This window comes from Penicillium longicatenatum (genome assembly GCF_028827895.1).
Source record: "Penicillium longicatenatum strain IBT 33135 chromosome Unknown contig_1_segment0_segment0, whole genome shotgun sequence".
NCBI lineage: Eukaryota > Fungi > Ascomycota > Eurotiomycetes > Eurotiales > Aspergillaceae > Penicillium > Penicillium longicatenatum.
Window position 1 is genome coordinate 1,568,818 of NW_026643119.1, and position 15,748 is coordinate 1,584,565.

Consider the following 15,748-nt stretch of genomic DNA (forward strand, 5'->3'; position numbering starts at 1 on the left):
ATATGCTGGTAAGACTGGAACATCATGAATTTCAAATGCAACCCAGAAAGATGAGTAGCGTAGAGCACAAAGAATCTGAGTCGATACCGTGATATACGCCGAAGTATGTGGATAACCAAAATTGAATTTCTAAACAAAAGTGTTACATGTCCGATACACTGAACCCCGCAGTGGATCGCCAAGCGGGTCTAGGGTCTAGCGCCAGACTCAAAATGTAGGTAAAACGGACATATTACTTGAGCTAAACAGTACAAATACCATGGATGTCAATGCAGTATATTGGTTCCGAGGCTATTGAATCACCCAGGTTGTTGCCTATGTTGGTGTCCAGTGCCTTGTTGTCGCCCTTTATGGATGATCATCCATTCGAAATATAATTTCAGTCATTGCAAAAATGCCAAGACAAGGGCCGAATAGCGGAATCGCCGTGCTAGGGCTTTGTGAAGTTGAAATGTCGTTCTAATGGCGTCTTGACTGGAGTCTGGTTGAATATCAGGGAGCTATCATATAATCTAGCTATGACAACACCAACAAAGGAGCCGACTCGCCCTGAGCCTGTCGTTCATGTTGAAACAGAATATACGTAGCATCAATGCGGAGAGCAACGCCTAATATACTACCATGACATTGGGCTATGTACTTCAGTCTGTACCCGGGTATGGTCCCTTCTCAGACTTTACATATTCATAAGATTGGGTCAAATATTGTTGAGGCAACAAATATTAGCTAGAAGATCATTCATTCCATCTTTCCAAATGTTCTATGCTTTAGAAAATTGAATTTGACTCGATTAAATAGTCATATTTGAATATTCTGGACAAGCTGCAAACTACATCATCCTGACCGGACCACTTATACGAGGGACTGGTAGATGTTGTTATAGCTCGATTATGAATAGGAATAGGACGTATTCAATTACCAAAAGTCTAATGCATTTACATTATTCATTGTTCTATCGGTTCGAAATGCTAGTAAAGAAGTACGCTGTCTAGGCTGGAGAATCCAGCGGCCACTCCGCCTTCATTAACCTCCTTTCCTTTGGTTCGCAGCAGCCATCCACCTTCATCGTTGTGAAGAATTTTTCCTGTCTTCTCCCATAGAATAGTCCCGTAAACTCCAAGTTCCGAGATGACGTTTCCACGGAGGACTTCACCGTCATTCCGCAGGGCGACATTCTCAGCGTTAGCCGCAGGGTTGATCAACTCCATCAAGACCCAGCCTTTCCAATCGGACTCGGAAATAGAACGCAAGAAGTCTGGGATCTCTGCTTTGTAGACGTTGTTGCCTCCACCCTCACGCTGTGGTTTTAAGACATGCTTCATGGCAGTCTCAGGGTTGAGAGCCAGGTCCCTTCCTTGCCCGCCCGCCGAAAGATCATACTGCGGGGCAAATGTTTCACGTAATCTGGCAATGATGGCGGGATCAACATTCTTAAGGAAACTGGACAGGTGATCGGGGCCTGTCGGCTCTGCCAAAACTTGTTGAATCTTCTTACATCCGGCCAATTGGTTCAGCACCGTAGGACACTTGATGGCTGCAGAGCGTTCCAAGTGTGTCCGGGCTTCCCAATCACGACTTGATGTGTATTCGTCAGGAGAGTAGTATGCCCGAAGATAAACAGTCGTTACTTCAAAAGCAGACTCTGGAGAGTGTGGAGGGTGGTAGATTAGGGGACGAGAGGAGTTCGCGGCGGGAATGGATGTCTGGTCTAAAATTTGGTTGCTTTTCACACGGAAAGTCGGGACTTTATGGAATCCTGTGAGTCGCTTCAACAGAGCCAATTGATCGAAGACGTTTCGCTCTCCATCCTGGACTATAAAGAGAACACACAACGGAAGCCCCGGTGAGGACTTTGACGGGCCGTATGCCTTGTGTGCGGTCGCAAGACCCCCAGAGAGGGTTTCAACCGCAGTGTTATCAGGCGGTGTTCCGGATTGGAGAAGAGGATGAGGCGGATAGGTCAGCGGGGTCGACAGAAGCTCCGTATGCAATGATCTCACGAGAGCCGACAGGCCACCGAAGGACGAGGATATTGTGTTGAATTCCACCTGTTTCAAAGCTGGAGCATGGTTCGGGGTGACGTGGGCCATGTAGTCAGAACGGTAGAGACCTAAAGAAAGGTCTTGGACGTAGCCCTCCTTCTGCACAGCCAGATGGGTTTTCCAAAGATTTGCAACAAAGTCGTCGACGTCGATTAGACTGTAGATGCAGAGTTTAGTAAGAAAACCTCGATAATTCAGCATTCCCGAGATCCTACTCTTCGATGATCTTCCCTAGCCAGTCTTCGTTGCATGTAATTGCTGCATAGAGCTGATTGTAAACGGTCTGCAAGGCCTGCGCTTCCTTAAAACAGACCTTTGGGAATGGACTGGGAAACAGCGATACAGGGGCATTGGTAGCCAGCACTCCATTTGGGTCTGCGGTTTTAGGAAGAATTGCCGGCGAGGGTCGAACAGCTAGGCCATTTTGAATTGCCCAATCTTTAGTAGCCGTAACGAGATACTCTTGCTGTTCCCGAGACAACTGAGGAGGGTAGTTGGTATAAATTGCCTCTTCCATCGGGTCTTCAACTGTACTGTAGGCAGATCGGAAAATAATTGCTAAGCAGAAACCCAAGTGGCATCCCCCCGCACGTATGATTTACAATCAAACACATTACCTGACCGCCCCACATCCACCGCCATATACACCGCCTCGAACAAACTATATTGCCGGTAAAAAAACACCCGTTACCTATCTGGGAAATCTTTTGTTCAATTGATGCTGATCTTCTTTTTGTTTTCCCTTCACAACAACGCGTCTTATTCATTCTTTTTCCTCGTGGACTTGTCTCCAAAAACAGACGAATAACTAAAATCGCCTTCAATTGATACATCTTTGTGTTAGACCCTGCTCCAGCCAAGATCACGCCTCCCGGCAGGTACTAATCTCCTTTACGTGAGCTCATTCTGGAGTGTGGGGGGCCGGTAACTGGTGAGTTTCCAATGTTGATCGAAATGGAGATGTATGGCCCCACATATGAGCTTGACTGAACATTCTTCCTCAGGCCCCCCAAATGCAACATGGAGTCGGAGATTTCTGACCCAGTTGACTGGTCTGTCGATGAGGTAGTAAACTTCCTCTGTAGCCCTGGGCCTGCGCCATGGGCGCAATCATCAAAAGCCCCACGGCCTGACCCGGTTGTACTTGGAACAGCTCTTCGTGACAATGACATCTGTGGAGAAGTGCTAATGCATGTCGACAACGATGGCTTGAAGGATATGGGCGTAAAAGCCTACGGCCATCGCATCATGTTGATGAAAGCAATTCAATGGCTACAGCAAAAGTCTCTCAAGTACAACTTATCACGGAAGGACGTTCCCATTGAGGTAGCTCTTTCTAGAACGTCTTCTCCATACCCACATGAGGGTACCCCCATATCTGCTGTTTTGAATCCCAATTCTGCAGACCTTATCTCCTCCCCAATTGGCAATTTTGCTGTTCAAACAACCCTCAAGCTCAAACGCAGGATTGCCCCGACGTTGCTACAGGGGGAAGCTTCTCCAATGTTGGCACCGCGGACGCTGCTAGATGGCTTCTTGTCTCCATCACATGCAAACTCTCTACCTCAGGAGGTTTGCTTAACCATTGCAAATACACCGTCTGACCAGACTGCCTTGTACGGCAACAAAAACGACTCATCAGAGAACAATGTCAAGATTCCGCCGCGGACTGAAAATGAAGAGAAGTTTCTATCCTACTTGTTGGTGAAATACGGGCCACAGGATGACGATGCCGGTCTTCCTAAATATGGAGAATCAGGATCAGAAGGGGAGTATGACAGGGAAACTTGGCAAGAAATAGTGGATGATAATCCAGATCTCGAAGATGAGCATCCGGACCTCGAAGAATCCCGGCTTTCCGGCCTTTCCCAAGAAGAGTGCGACAAGATTTTGGCTGAATACATTACGGAGCAAGAAGAATCGTGGCGTCAAAAAGCCCTTCCAAGGAATTTGCCAAGAGCAGAAGGGCTGTGGCTTTCTTTTCGAGAAAATTCTACGCTCCAAGAGGAGAAACTCCGCCGCTCAAACCGCATTGAGCACCTTCAGGACCGCCTGAGAAAGTTCCAACAGGCGATTATGAATGTTGCCTACAAATCGGCCTCGGCTTTTCGAAGGGCATGTGGCGCTATGGATATGACAATCTTTGATCGGTGTACTGAGAAATGGACACTGGGTATTCTCGAACTAGATACTTGCCCGGAACCAGCTCTACGTCCAGCAAAGGTCCCCCGACCTTGCAAGAAGCGGGACATAGAGTCGGTATCCGCAGAAGAAGAAGAAGATGACACACTGACATCTGATGCGGAATCCTTCTACGAAGGTCTCGTCGAAGAAGACGAAGGAGATATTGAGCCATCTGCCAATGAAAATCAACCGGAACTCGGTAGCCCAATGTCTGTCTCATTGGGAGACGAAGACACTGAGGTCCCGTCAAGAACACATCGTTCGGAAGTAGCTCACCGGATGCCTTTCACTTTGGAATCTTCTCCCACTTCTAGCTTCAGTCTGTCGCCCGAACCTCCCACTAAGCGACGACGTGTTAGCGATCCAGGCCGAAGGGGGCATGTCAATGCTAAGCTGAATTTTCGAGGTCCTTTCCTTCAAGATGACGACGGAGACATGGAGTTGACTGATATCACCAATGTGGCCGACGAATCCAGGACAGCTCCGTTACAGCAGGATAATGCTGCGGAAGACATAATCAAAACTCCTCCTCTCAACCCAACTGTATTACCCGTTGACATTGATGGCACGAACTCTTCTCTCAAACTGACTCCATTGCGAAAAGAGCATGCTACTAAAGACATGATAAAAACTCTCCCCAGCCCCACGCAGCCCATCAAGCTCAAAATTTCGCAGCCCCGAGATCGCACTATCGAAATTGAACAGCCCTTACCAAGTTCCAATGATGGCACCGCCCCGGTTCTTCTCGACAGGGCACGCGAACCTACCCAGCCACAACCCATCTTGACTGCGTTGCAAGAGGACATGGCAGTTGATACAGACGAGGCCGATGTTCTCCGGATGGTTGAGGGGATGACCATGGCATCCATTGAGGCCAAAAAGGATCGTATTCAGTTATTGGCAAAGATTGTCATGCAATTGCCCTCAAGCGAATATAGAGGCTTTCCGGATTACCTAGACAGGTGGTTTCCTCCAATTTACCGGGAGAAAATCCAGGAAGTGATCAGAGCCATGATGAACAACCAGCGAAAGCTCGATGGAGTTGATCCCGCTGAGAGCAAGCTTTCGATGCGCCTGGGCGCTTTGTTTGTGTCCTGGTATCACTGTGCCAGCGTGAGTTCAGCTGGGCTTCAGCCGAAGCGACTCCAAGAGGCGCTCGATGCGATCGAGGACGATTATGATGAGGAAGCCTCGTTGACAACAGTCTTTATCAACAAACTTCAATCGCTCATCAACACTTACAATGCTTTGCATCCCGAGTCTTCACGACGACGGTCATTAGATGAGGGCTCAAGAAAGGAAGATGTTTTGAGCCCACCTTCGCAGCTTTCGAAACCGAACCTGAAAAGAAAAAAGCAGTATGTCCCGAAAGTACCCAATGCCGTGCAGAAAAATGCTCAGGAACGAAAAGCAGTGCAGGATCGAGCCAGAGAGGAATTCAGGAAAGAGAGAGAACACAAGGGCCTGAGTAACAGTGACCGAGCAGGACAAGCGGTCACCTTCAAAGACCCTATCATTTACCTGAATCCGGCCCTAGGCGAATTCGTCAAACCACATCAACTGATAGGAATTCAGTTCATGTGGCGAGAACTGTGTGACTCTGAGAATTCGCAAGGATGCTTGCTTGCCCATGTTATGGGGCTAGGCAAGACCTTTCAGGTGATATCCCTTTTAGTTACGATTGCCGAGGCCGCTGCATCAAAAAACCCGAAGATCAAAGCGCAAGTCCCTGAGAGATTTCACCAATCCCGAACTCTCGTTATTTGTCCATCATTCCTGGTTCCCAACTGGATAAAGGAGTTCCATTGCTGGGTTCCATCCAGCCACTACCTTGGAAATATTTTCCAAATTATGGCCACTCCCAACATAGACCCTGCGGAAAGAACGGCCACCATTCAAACCTGGGGTGAAGAAGGAGGCGTTATTATTATGAGCTACGAGATGTTTCGCAAGTTCATCAACAACGATGGAAACCGCTTCAATGGTCAGGAGCATAAAATGATTCTAGATGCTCTCTTAAACAAACCCAATATCGTGATTGCTGATGAAGCACACAAACTCAAGGGAGAAAAAACGTCCATCAGCCAAGTGACTTCTCGTTTCCGAACCAAGAGTCGAATCGCTATGACAGGATCGCCTCTTGCAAACAATCTGTTCGAATATTACCAAATGATTGAATGGGTTGCCCCGGGTTATTTGGAGACAGTGCAGTCTTTCAAGGAAAAGTTCATGGAACCTATTCAGGAGGGTCTGTACATTGACAGCAATCGGCATCAGCGGAGGGCAAGCCTTGTTGCATTGAAGGTTCTCAATGGGATTTTAGAACCCAAAATCCAGCGCGCAGGCCATTCAGTAATTGCATTCGATTTACCGCCCAAAACAGAACTTGTCGTTCGAATCACCCTATCGGAGATCCAGCGGATGGCATACAATATCTTCGTTGAGGAATTACAAGCCTCACACAATCATTCTAGGCTCTGGCAGTGGCTGGCGATCGGACAACTCTGTTGCAACCATCCGAAACCGTTTTTAGAGAAACTTGAAAACCGAACGGCAACATCAGGTCAAGGAGTCGAAGCGTCTGTCTTGGATGGGGATGCGGATCTCCCTCCCAACTTGCTCCCAAGAATCAAGGCACTTTTGGCTCCGGTCCCTGACATATTGGACTCCAATTTGTCCCACCGATCTTTGCTGCTCGACAGGATTCTGGACGAGTCAAAGAGAATTGGCGATAAAGTCTTGGTTTTTTCCCAGAGTATTCCAACATTGAATTATCTGGACCGATTATTCAGCCAAGGGAATCGAAATTACAGCCGCATTGATGGAAGTACTGATGCCGGAAAACGTCAAGGTATTGTGAACCAGTTCAATGAGGACCCAACATTGGAGATCTTGCTCATCTCAACTCGGGCTGGTGGACTTGGCTTGAACATCCATGGAGCGAACCGTGTTGTCATCTTCGACTTTTTGTTCAATCCTTCTTGGGAAGACCAAGCTATCGGGCGAGCGTACCGTCTCGGTCAGACAAAACCCGTCTTTGTCTATCGATTTGTTGCGGCAGGAACTTTCGAAGAAATCATCTTCAATCTGACTCTCTTCAAGTCTCAACTCACAGTCCGCGTAGTGGATCAGAAAAACGTCCTCCGCGAGGGCCACAAGAATTCCACGAAATACTTGTTTCCTGTCAAGGCGGGAAAGAAGAAGTCAATTGATCACATTCGAGGAAAAGATCCTGAAGTCCTAGACAAGATTATCGCCAACGGCGATCTCGCTGATAGTATTCTCGAAATCACTCTTTCCAAAGCCCAAGACGATGAGAATGATCAATTGTCGACCGAAGAAAATCTCCGCGTCAAAGATGAGTTGGGCTTAGAGCAGCTCAAGCGCAGTGACCCAGTGGCATTTAGGGCGGAAATGAAGAAGCGTCAGCTGGCTGAGCATGCCAAGGCTGAAGCAGCTCGTCTTGAGCAGGCTAAGGCTGAAGCAGCTCGTCTTGAGCAGGCTAAGGCTGAAGCAGCTCGGGCTGAGATGCAAGCCCATTTCAAAGAGCAACAGAGGGAGCAGCAGCAGCAGCAGAAAGAGCAGCAAGAGAACAAGCAACAGCATTCCTCGCCGCAAAACCCTCAGCAGCAATCACGTCAGCAGCCAATTCCCCAGCAGCAACCGGCAAATCCCTCGCTATTTCGACAAGTAGGCACACCGCAAGCCGCTGCACCATCTGCGTTTGGCCAACCACCAGGCACAAAGAGTTTTGGTCAACCCACCCTAAACCAATCATCCGGCCAAACTCAGCAGGCCAATCCAAATCCTTCTTGCCAGCCGTTGACACCTTCTGAAATGCAGCGGCGACTCCATCAACATAGATCGGGACCTATGCCCCATCAAGGATTTGCGCAGCTACCCCCAAGACCCCCAGCGCCGAATCCTGGTCCGCCGAATCCTTGGGTGCCTCCGAATAATTGGCTTCCTTCGCTGATGGCACAGGGGCCTGGACAAGGGGCGAATTTGCCACCAACCCTTCATGCTCCGACACGCCCATCTTCAACTCCAGCCATGGAAAACGTGCCAGTAAACCCGTGGCGGGCGTCCCCGCAGGAACGAATTTCTAGAAACCAATCTCAACCTGCCACTTCAACTTTCGCCCCAAAGCATCTGCAGAGCGGTGTGATGAACGCTCGTAACTCTGCCATGAAACATGCTTTCTCTTGTGATAAAGATAGGAACTGGGTTTCAACTCGACAATTCCCTATTCCCCCGGCTTCCACACAGCCACAGACTACATCGGCTCAGGGGAACTCGGGACCTTCGGCCTCCCCGTCATTTGATCTCTCTGTACCAGAAGGTGATCACCGGCCTCCCACCCAGACCGGGCCCAGACAGTAATTTTCCTGGCTCCAGGGCTGGCTTTGCATGTCCGACGACCATTTGAACTTACCCGAGCGTTTTACCATGCTTGATCTCATTTACTGCTAATTTGCATGATACCCTGGCATTTGTTATGTTTCTCTTTATGTTATGTCTGAATTTTCATATTATGTCTGTCGGTTGCATCATCTGTCCTGGACCTTGCTGCTTGGTGGGTCTAGAAAAGATACAATTAAGTACTTATTGCCAATAGCAAGACGAATGCTTCTGTTTCCTTATCCCAAAAGATCATGTTCAGATGCCATTGTAGGTCAAATTCAAAGCTCTCAATTAGGTATTAAAACGACGGCAAAGACTGCCCATTGAACGAGATTATGTTGTTGCGTATTGACTGCAGTAGGTCTTTCAGTCGAGTTTTGATCAAGATTCCATTTTGGTAGAGAAGAAGAACATTAAGGAAGCAAGCATAGTAGATTTGACTTAATGCAAGGATAGTACGTAAATATGTTACAAGATAGAAATCAGGTCAAAGATAGCAAAGGATTAGACATCCTTTTGGTTGGGTAGTAAATGGGGGAATGAGGGTGTTCCCGGAGTTGCAGACGAAGCCATTCACAAATCCCTGATGGCTTTCGCGAGGCCAAAAGTCGGGAGCTGCCTCTTTCGCAGCATTCGACGTTCAATTCCAGCTGACCACAAATTTGAATGGGAATGAGTTTCAACGGCGGGCTTCTCATGCTTTGCGGACTTGATTGACATCAAAGACGAGATTATATCACGAATGCTCCTGGAATCGACTCAACCCCGACGACCCCTGATCTGAATTCGACTTCACGAACGAAGCCAACCTCGACAAGACCGCAATCTCCAACTTAAGCTTCACCGTATAAAAGAAACACTTCGCCACCGTCTGCGCGATAAACAGCCCGTTAAACTCCAACGACAAAAGCGCAATGTCCATCAAAATAATCACCGCATTAATCGCAATCAACTGATACATGATATTCGTCCTCCGCTTCGAACGCGACGGATAAGAAAGCAACAACCGAATCGTCTGCACAATAAACAACGCCGAGATGATAATCTCCTGCACGAAGAACACAGTCAACTGAACCTTCTCCCAGATATTGAAGAAAACCGGAAACCTCGTCTGACACGCATACACAGCGCCATAAGAAGCCACAATCTGCGGTGTCTGCATCGTAATCGCATCGAAGATAATCATCCCCAGTACGCACCGCAGGACCGTCTGATTCATCACGACGAGATGAAGCCGTGAATAGAGCACGAGCGATTGGCCTGTGACCATGATGGCCCAGCCGGCCGTCGAGAGTGTTACCGGAATCCATATCGGGGCCAGCTCAAAGTATTTTAGGATCAGACCCAGGGCATCGGGGATCACGCCTAGGGAGGCGGAAATCAAGAGGCTCCAGAAGTATAGGCCGCCGTAGATGTGGAAAATGGAGAAGACGAGGACTATAAGTTCGAGGGCGCTGTAGAGGGCGCAGCCGAGGAGACTGGCTATTGAGGCTTGGACGGCGAAGCTGCTGCCCGTGTATGCGCCGACGATGCCATCGACGGGAGCTTCGCAAGTGACCATTCTGTGGTTGCATGTTCTTTCGGGGCTGAGCCTCAATCGGGACCTGGGTCAGGCATGGAAAGGAGTTTGTACACATAGAGCCATGTGATGAGGTTGAAATTGTCGTGGTCTGGGGTTGGAATGCGGAGGTGAGGTATCCATGGGTCGATGGACGGAATTAAGTTTGTCGCGGAATGTAAGGGAATTGTCTCCGCACCAATGTTTAATGTTTAAAGGCGGAGCAGGTTTACTTGGCTTCGATGGTCTCCGAGGGGGCGAATTCTGATCTATCATATCCGAGAGCCTGAGCGTGGTCGCATGGTCAAAAAATTTCGATTCCCTCAAAGTAATAACATTAATACGAAATTATAGACATATCAGTTCAGAAGATTCTCAAGATCAGCCACACGAGTCGCCCTATCCTCCGCCTTCTTCTTCCCTGTCTCACGGAATGCAGCAAGCATCAGCTCGCGTTTCCGGCCCTGGATATTAAGCACGCGCTCCTCGATACTGTCCTCCATGATGAGTCGCCACACAGTGGTCTCTCGCTTCTGCCCTAGTCGGTATACACGGTCCAATGCCTGATCTTCAATAGCTGGGGCCCACCAACTATCGGCAAGAATGGCTTGGTTGGCAGCCACGAGATTCAGACCAACGCTGCAAACGCTAAGACTTGCAAGAAGAACAGTGCAGGTAGGTTCGGTAGAAAAGCAGTTGATGGAGTTGTCGCGTCTGATGGCACTCATCTTACCGTCAACCCGGACAAAGTTGATCCCACGCTGGATGAGGTGGGGTTCCACAAGATCGAGGAAGGACGTCCACTGGCTGAACACTACCGTCTTAGTTCCAGGTCCTTGGCCTGGTGCGGTAAGAACCTTTACCAGGGCCTCGATCTTGCTACTAGGATTGCTGGGATCCGCGCTCACAGTGTCCGAATCTTCACCGAAATCCTGGGCAGGCGCGACCAGACTCTGATTGTCTTTGATATCGGCACGGCAGAGCGGGCACTTGTGCTGTCTTTCGATGACTTCCTCGATACAGCCTTTGCAGTAAGAATGGGCACACGCAGTGATGACAGGCTGGTCAAAGTTATCGAGACAGATGGCACACACTTCCTGGCTTTCTATTTGAAGCTGCAGCATATCCTGCAAAGCCTTCATGTTCTCAGGAGTAAGTTCCACCGCTTTCTGTTGACCTAGGGTTTCCAAGAGCTTGCTGATACGATTTTTGCATAGAGCCCAGTGGTTGCAAACTTGACGAAGGCGAAGAATGACCTCCAGTAGGTGAGAGTATGTTCCTTGCTTATCCTTGAACTCCAACAGGGCCCCCTTTGCCTCGGACTGGAACGCACTGTATTTCTCGAGCTCATGACGTTGGAATTTGATGCGAAGAACGCGAGAAGTGAGCTTCGGTAGTCGAATGTTAATGAACTCCATGTCCTTTCGTCGTCTGAGACAGATAGTTCCCATCAAGGCCTCAAGAAGCAAGCGAGCTTCAGGAACTCCGGATGTGAGAGGACGGATCAACACGCTATTAAAAACGCCCATGTCCTCCAGGCCTCCAGAAAGCTTCAAGAACCGTACTTGCGAGTATAGATCCTTGAGAGTATTGATGATTGGTGTACCTGTAAGGGTCCAGCGAGAGTCTGCACGCAAGGCGCAAGCTGCCAGAGAGCCCTGCGATCCAGGATTTCGAATGGTGTGTCCCTCGTCAAGGACGACGCGCCGCCACTGGAGCGAGAAAATACCCTTGGCGGATCTCTTTTGCGGTGCCTGTTTGAACTCCGTGACAAGAGCGCCGTAGCTTGAGATAACCACGTCATATTGTGACAAATTCCCAGCCTCTTTCTTTCCAGACCCGTGATAGATTAGAACACGCGGCATGGTCTCGGCTCGACAGTGATCTTGGATCTGATTCCTCCAGTTACTCATCACGCCCACTGGGGCGAGAATCAAGGTGGCCTTGCTGGAATCCGAAGTCTTGGGCGCTGGGTCAGCCAGGATCAAGGAAATAACCTGGATTGTCTTCCCAAGGCCCATATCATCGGCAAGAATTCCACCACTGGAAAGTGTTGGCGCGGTGGCCGAGGAATAGTTGGTTGCAACATTGGTAAAATTATTTCCACTGCGTTTCCACAGCTGAACCACGGCATCGGAGCCAGGCAAGGGAAGGGTGGGGGATTCGCGTGCAATCATCCACGCTAAACCTTGCTTTTGATATGGGAGTAGTTCGGTAGAAAGACCAGCTGGGGTATCGACCATCGGCATCTTGGCCATGTCGGACTCTTTTTGCCCGAAACTCTCAACCACTTGGCCAATCTCTCTGGGATTAAAGGTACTGCTTTGGTTAATCAGATCCTCTATGGTTTCGGTGACTTCACCCAGCCCTGTTGGTGTCGAAAGGTTGGCAAACATTGTGTCATCGTCACCAGCTTGCCACCCCGCCGCAGCTTTCTTAAGGGCCATCGCACGGGCATTCTTTTCAGCCTGCTTCTGCTCCGCAGCGATCTGCTTTTGACGTTGCTTCTCCTTGCGTTCGGCGTCCATGAATTCCCGTAAAGGAAGTCTGTCCTTCTGCATTTTTTGCTTCACAATTATCTTCCTGGCTGGGTCAGTCGGGCCGTATAGCGGCAATGTCACAGGGCAGTCATAAGGCCCCTTAGTACCCGTCAAGACTCCTTCAACGTGAAGATCTTTGGAGTCCTGTGGCAGTTGTAAGCGAATTTCAGAATAGATGTGGATGTGTCATGAACAAACAATATAAGGAGCAAGCTTAGCAGCAATACCCCTCCCAATGTGACCGACTTGGATGCCCATGATATTATCGACTCGGATGGCATTAGGATCATATTGGTTGTGTGGCTCTCGTTTCAAGATGACATGCTCTCCTGGGGTAGCAATGCCATTGTAGAAACGAACACCCACGATCTTGGTCTCCAGATTGCCTGAGTGACGTCGTTCAGGGCTTGAATCATGCATTTAAGATGACAAGAAGTTTAGGTCAAAGCTTACCATAGAGCATACTTGAGGACGGGGAAGATTCGTCCACATCCTGACTCCCCTCGACAAGCTCGGTGGCCTGAGCATCATCTTCATCGGCGCCGGGAACCTGAGTCAAGGGAATGAAATCGGTACTTTCGCCAAATCTTTCACCATTGCTGATGTCCTGTGGGTCCAAGTAAGGAGTCGGTCGGTTGACTTTCGCTGCACGAGCCTCGTTATTATCGGTTAAACCGACTACATCGGACTTGCGTTTTCTGGGCGCCATGACGTAGATCGCGGCCCACCAGGTTCAATGCTTCGTAAAAGAGATAAATATGAAGATCTGATCAGCTTCGTACTATCCACAAGCTCGCTAGAGTGTCGATGGAGTCAGGAGTCAAAAATTAAAAAGGAGATAGATCAGAAGTGCTACGACATGAGCTAGTGCTAATCAGGAAATTACGCGGTCGCGGAAAACACGTCGTCACGTGGCAATTGATAGCTAAGCTGGATTTGCAGAAATGCATGAGAATTGGCTTAACATATAGTAAATGTCAGAATTGGTACCTACAGATCATATTGACTGACTGAAATACGTCCCCTTGTCTTCATCTGCAGGAGTTCTGTGCATAGTATTGCGTACTGTGGGTTCCTAGCTGACAGTCACGTGAGCATGACACAACTTGCTCCAACGTGCGTCGACTTGTTTTTTTGCTTTTCCTTGATTTTCTTGATTCTAAATCAACCGAGGATGAATTAGTCTGAACAAATCGCCGTGATCATAATATTTGCCATTATATTTCCTTTGCGGAGATCACGATACCCACGGACCCTACATCGATGCTTAGCGCCCCCCAGATCAAACAAGCTCCCGGGCATAGTGGCACCCTCTCCGCATGGCTAATCCCCGCATTAATTGGTCCAGATATCTCGTTCGGCAAAACGAACATGATCTAGAGACTCTCCTCCACCAGGGCACCTTTAAGCCCCTTCTTCTTTACCATGTCGTTTTCTTCAATTGCCTACCATGGGTCGGCCTAGTCATTCCCAAGTCCAGAGGTGGGCGATATTTTCGACCTTTGATCTTTGCACTGAGCTTAGCATTTGCAATTGAGGTTCTTATGAACCAACGAGCTCTCCTTGGTGGAAATGGGTATATGATTGGTATGATGGTTGGCTGGTGGCTAGTATGGAGTGCCACATTATTCGTGTTCTCGGATGTTGAGCGTGACTATCAACGCATTGAGCGTGTGACTATATCAGACACACGCAGCTCAGATAGCAAGAGACTGGATGCGCAGTCGGAATCCATCGGTGATAACAACTCCCCACTCCCTGCAGAGGGTGCAACCGACCAACAAGCCCACTTTCGCTGGCAGTCATATCCATCTAGGCTTTCACATCGCATTGAGTGGTGCGCAGGACTTCTGTTTAATCTGCGTGGTCCAGAATGGAACTGGCGTGCTCCTCGCCTTGGTCGGTTGCCGCGGACAGTACACGCGAACCTGCATTCTGGCTTCCTGGCAAGCAATCTACGAGAAGAAGACGAAGTGCATATTTCTGCGAAGACTTGTCTCTCGAAAGCATTTCGTACATTCTTGATCTCATATCTGACGCTCGACGCTTTTAAAGTTATCTTGATACGGGACCCATACTTCCGGGGCATGAAGGCCGACACTGTGCCTCCTTTCCCCTTCTCCTTCCTTGCATCCATCCCTTTGGGCATTCGCTTCTACCACTGCTTTCTGAGTGCTATGGCGGTCTACGTCGCTCTCACTTATGTCACCTCATTGAATCCCATCTGCTTTCTTGGGCTATCAATGGCATTCCCCAATGCTTCTCGCAAGTTAACAGCTGCTCCATTAGACAAGTCGTGGCTGTACGCTGATACGTTTGGGCCATTCATTTCACCAGTTTTGGATGACGGCCTAGCGGGTGTTTGGGGAACCTGGTGGCATCAGCTCTTCAGACACGGATTTACCTCTACAGCACGGTGGATTTTATCATTGCTTCCGGGTTCATGGGCAATAGACCCGCGAGTGAAAAGGGTCATCTATATCGTGGTTGCGTTTTCTTTGAGTGGTTTCGTGCATGCTTGTGGCAGTTACACGCAGTTCACAGACACTCGGCCTTTGAGTGGGCCATTCCTGTTTTTCTTTTTACAAAGCATGGCTATCCTTATTGAACATATATTCAAGGTTTTGGTAATCTCAAAGTTGCCTCTGGGTCGTATCCCACGATGGTTGCGACGTACTGCAAATGGCCTCGTTGTGTTTTTCTGGTTTTTGTTTTCGGGGCCTTTCATCGCTGATGATTTTGCCAGGGGTGGGCTGTGGTTGATGGAGCCTGTGCCAATTAGCCCCCTCCGGGGCCTTGAATTGGCAAATGGCCAGGGATGGTGGTGCTGGGAGGGAGACTGGTTTAAGTATTGGAATGATGGAACTTACTGGGGTAGTGGGATCCGGGTAAATTGATCGGGATTTACAAGAGGGCTGCACATGTGTATAAACATTTGGGTGGATCTCGGATTTTATAGAAAAGTAGGCCAGCCTGAACAGGCCGCACGAAGATACAAGACTTTTTAATTATATACAGTG

The 15,748-nt window shown here is 48.9% G+C and overlaps 5 protein-coding genes across 5 annotated transcripts; 2 read left to right on the forward strand and 3 right to left on the reverse strand.

The window, feature by feature from the left end:
• Positions 1-968: 968 nt before the first annotated feature.
• On the reverse strand, positions 969-2,559 carry N7484_001373 (glutathione synthase; the record flags this gene model as incomplete). Its single annotated transcript, XM_057111793.1, has 2 exons — positions 969-2,199; positions 2,258-2,559. 2 exons carry the CDS (start codon positions 2,557-2,559, stop codon positions 969-971), a joined length of 1,533 nt encoding a protein of 510 aa, XP_056976530.1.
• Positions 2,560-3,062: 503 nt separating this feature from the next.
• Positions 3,063-8,609, forward strand: N7484_001374 (putative SNF2 family helicase/ATPase; the record flags this gene model as incomplete). The annotated part of the gene is made up of 1 exon (XM_057111794.1): positions 3,063-8,609. One exon carries the CDS (start codon positions 3,063-3,065, stop codon positions 8,607-8,609), a length of 5,547 nt encoding a protein of 1,848 aa, XP_056976531.1.
• Positions 8,610-9,366: 757 nt separating this feature from the next.
• On the reverse strand, positions 9,367-10,191 carry N7484_001375 (uncharacterized protein; the record flags this gene model as incomplete). Its single annotated transcript, XM_057111795.1, has 1 exon — positions 9,367-10,191. The coding sequence occupies one exon, from the start codon at positions 10,189-10,191 to the stop codon at positions 9,367-9,369; it is 825 nt and encodes a 274-aa protein (XP_056976532.1).
• Positions 10,192-10,547: 356 nt separating this feature from the next.
• Positions 10,548-13,437, reverse strand: N7484_001376 (DEAD/DEAH box helicase; the record flags this gene model as incomplete). Its single annotated transcript, XM_057111796.1, has 3 exons — positions 10,548-12,872; positions 12,927-13,114; positions 13,182-13,437. 3 exons carry the CDS (start codon positions 13,435-13,437, stop codon positions 10,548-10,550), a joined length of 2,769 nt encoding a protein of 922 aa, XP_056976533.1.
• Positions 13,438-14,047: 610 nt separating this feature from the next.
• Positions 14,048-15,625, forward strand: N7484_001377 (wax synthase family protein; the record flags this gene model as incomplete). Its single annotated transcript, XM_057111797.1, has 1 exon — positions 14,048-15,625. The coding sequence occupies one exon, from the start codon at positions 14,048-14,050 to the stop codon at positions 15,623-15,625; it is 1,578 nt and encodes a 525-aa protein (XP_056976534.1).
• Between the last annotated feature and the right edge of the window lie 123 nt (positions 15,626-15,748).